Source organism: Atta colombica, unplaced genomic scaffold, assembly GCF_001594045.1.
Source record: "Atta colombica isolate Treedump-2 unplaced genomic scaffold, Acol1.0 scaffold146, whole genome shotgun sequence".
In the NCBI taxonomy this organism is placed as follows: Eukaryota; Metazoa; Arthropoda; class Insecta; order Hymenoptera; family Formicidae; genus Atta; species Atta colombica.
The window spans coordinates 713,077-715,527 of NW_017259235.1; the positions used below are offsets into that span (position 1 = coordinate 713,077).

The 2,451-nt window shown below is 36.9% G+C and overlaps 1 protein-coding gene across 1 annotated transcript in view; it reads right to left on the reverse strand.

Moving 5' to 3' along the window:
• Window positions 1-284: 284 nt before the first annotated feature.
• Window positions 285-2,451, reverse strand: part of LOC108685114 (protein tamozhennic) — a 2,938-nt gene continuing 771 nt past the window's right edge. Inside the window, exons 4-6 of the mRNA XM_018189767.1 lie at window positions 2,237-2,411; window positions 1,976-2,155; window positions 285-1,871 (exon numbers count right to left, since the gene is read on the reverse strand). Of these exons, the coding sequence (XP_018045256.1) occupies window positions 501-1,871; window positions 1,976-2,155; window positions 2,237-2,411 (1,726 nt within the window). The 3' untranslated portion in view covers window positions 285-500. The remainder of the gene's footprint in view (window positions 1,872-1,975; window positions 2,156-2,236; window positions 2,412-2,451) is intronic.

The following is a 2,451-nucleotide window of genomic DNA, read 5'->3' on the forward strand; positions in this document are numbered from 1 at the left end:
CAAGTAACATTTCAGCGTGTCTTGCATCTTCTTTAATTAATTCTGATAATATTAATTTTATAAGTTTTGACCTAATATCTGATTAAATTTAATTCTTTAATGATAAACTGTCAAATGTTACAATAATGCTAATAATTATGACTCTGAACTTACTTAATACTTATCTCTCTCCTCAATAGGCCTCATAACATAATAATACTAATAGAAAGAAAATCGTTACAAGATTTTCCTTGTTCGAGACAATTTTAAATAAATATCTTTGTACCTTCTCTGAAGATTAACATGTATTATTAACATGTATAAGTTAATGCAAATTATGTATCTAAGTTTTCTGTATTCACGTTTCATTTTAGGTCATTGAAAAAGGATTTATGTTGTACGTATAATTCGATCAATAATTTTATATTTTACACACAATATGATACCTTTGCGCAAACTGCAAATTGTGACAAATGTGCGAGAATCCCTTCTTTCGCGAAATTTCAGGTGTTTCAGTCTATTTATATATAGGTCGGAGAATCCTTCAGACTGGTATGACAAGCATCACAGATAGAAACGTTTTTCTCGTTTACCAGCGTGCATTTTGGACACTCCTTGCCGCCGCTGGCGAGCGGCTTGTCCTCGTTTCCTTTGCATCTCGATTTGGCGCACATTTCACAGATATCTCGATCGGGCATATTTAGATATGTGCACGTAGCACAATTCCATCTCTTTTCACCTTCCGCCTCTTCCTTTTTCTGTTTATTCATTTGCGCGATATCGAGATTTTTAAAGGAATCTGCAATTTTCTTCGCTATCTGATCCGAAGATTTGTGTGTGCGTGGAATTGGTAAAGTTTGACTGTTGTGCTTTTTATCTTTATTATTTGCATCGATATTATATCTATTCGAATCTGACAAATCAAAGGACGAGGATTTCTTTTTGAAAGGTAAAATATCCTGATGATTTTTGCCGTTTGTTTCGGACGAATCGATCTCGTTCGCTTCAATCCTACTGCTGCTTCTTTTCTTTTCCGATTTATGCGCGCTATACTTGTCTTCATTCTCCGTTTGCCTAAGTGTCTTGTGCTTGATACGAATAGAATCCAGCTCCTTCTTATGCTGTAACACATCGTCTCGATCATCGAGATCTTTGTAGTAGCCTAAGCTCTCAAGATTTCTGTACACAAAATCCCACGTATCATAACCGTCTTTTCCAGCACTGGAATTCGATCTGCTAGCAATTTTTCTATCAGTTTTACCATGTTCATAATGATCCCCGTTGCTCGATTGCCGTTTATAAAAGTCTATCTCATCCAGATCTGATATCCGGTGGGACATAGGTTTACGGAGAGTGTGCGTTTTTTCATAATTTGCCACAGACACCGGTACATCGAGTTCTATCAGTCTACCGGTTGGTACTCGAGCTGCATATGCTGGTAACGTGGCGCAATATGGATTCGGTTGCATACTATTACCATAAAACTTGTTGCCATGAGAGGGCAAGCAACCGTAGCTAGTACAACAATTGATGAAACCATGATCGATTGGTTGATAATATCGATAATTAGTCGGCACCGCCATGTTTGTCGTATCTTCGATATGCCGATAATCTGTTTGACAGGTTGACGGCATTGTTGCGTTGTAATTAGCATGCACAATGTGATGATAAGGCAGATGCAATGGCACGACGTCTATACCCATTTGTTGTTGATAATAATCCTTATAGTTATCGACCTTTGTGCGGTTTTGATGCACTTTCTCGAGGAAACGATAGTTTAACGCTCGAATGGCCTGCTCTGGTGTACCAACGTGATTTTCACGAAACTCCAATACCTCCAGCCAAGAAATGGTGTATTTCTGTGACACACTTTCCCATATTTGCTTTAAAATCTACAATTTAAAAGCAACTTTATCATCTACTTTCATACTGTGCAATTTTTGCATAAAGCATTATTTTTATTGATCAATTATATTAATTATTTGTTTTTCATTACCTGACATTCTACAAAAGCTACAATAGCATCTCTACTGACGTTTGAAACCTTATCAGGATCGATTGGCCCTTCCAAAGTCAGTATACCCAAACCAGTGTGCTTATAGCCCATCTGCTCAAACATTAACTCAGCACCTATTAAATTTGCCTCTACTTCGTGTTTATAATAGCCGCTGTATGTCTGAAACAATTCAAAAATATGTACATGTTAAACTATGTAGCAAAGTACAGACTAATGACAAGATACATTTCAGTTAGTTACCCTCACTATCCTATATTCTCTTCGCCAAGGCTGAGCCAATAGATTAGCTGCGTACAAGGAAATTGCACTCCAAGCAGTTGCTGCTCTATACCCACTGAAATCTGTTACTGTTGCTGCTGATCTATGTAAAATATCTGCTGTTTCTTGAAACACGTATTTATTCTCATTGGGTACTAGACAAAGATATTCCTTTATAAAGCCTGAAATTCATTGTA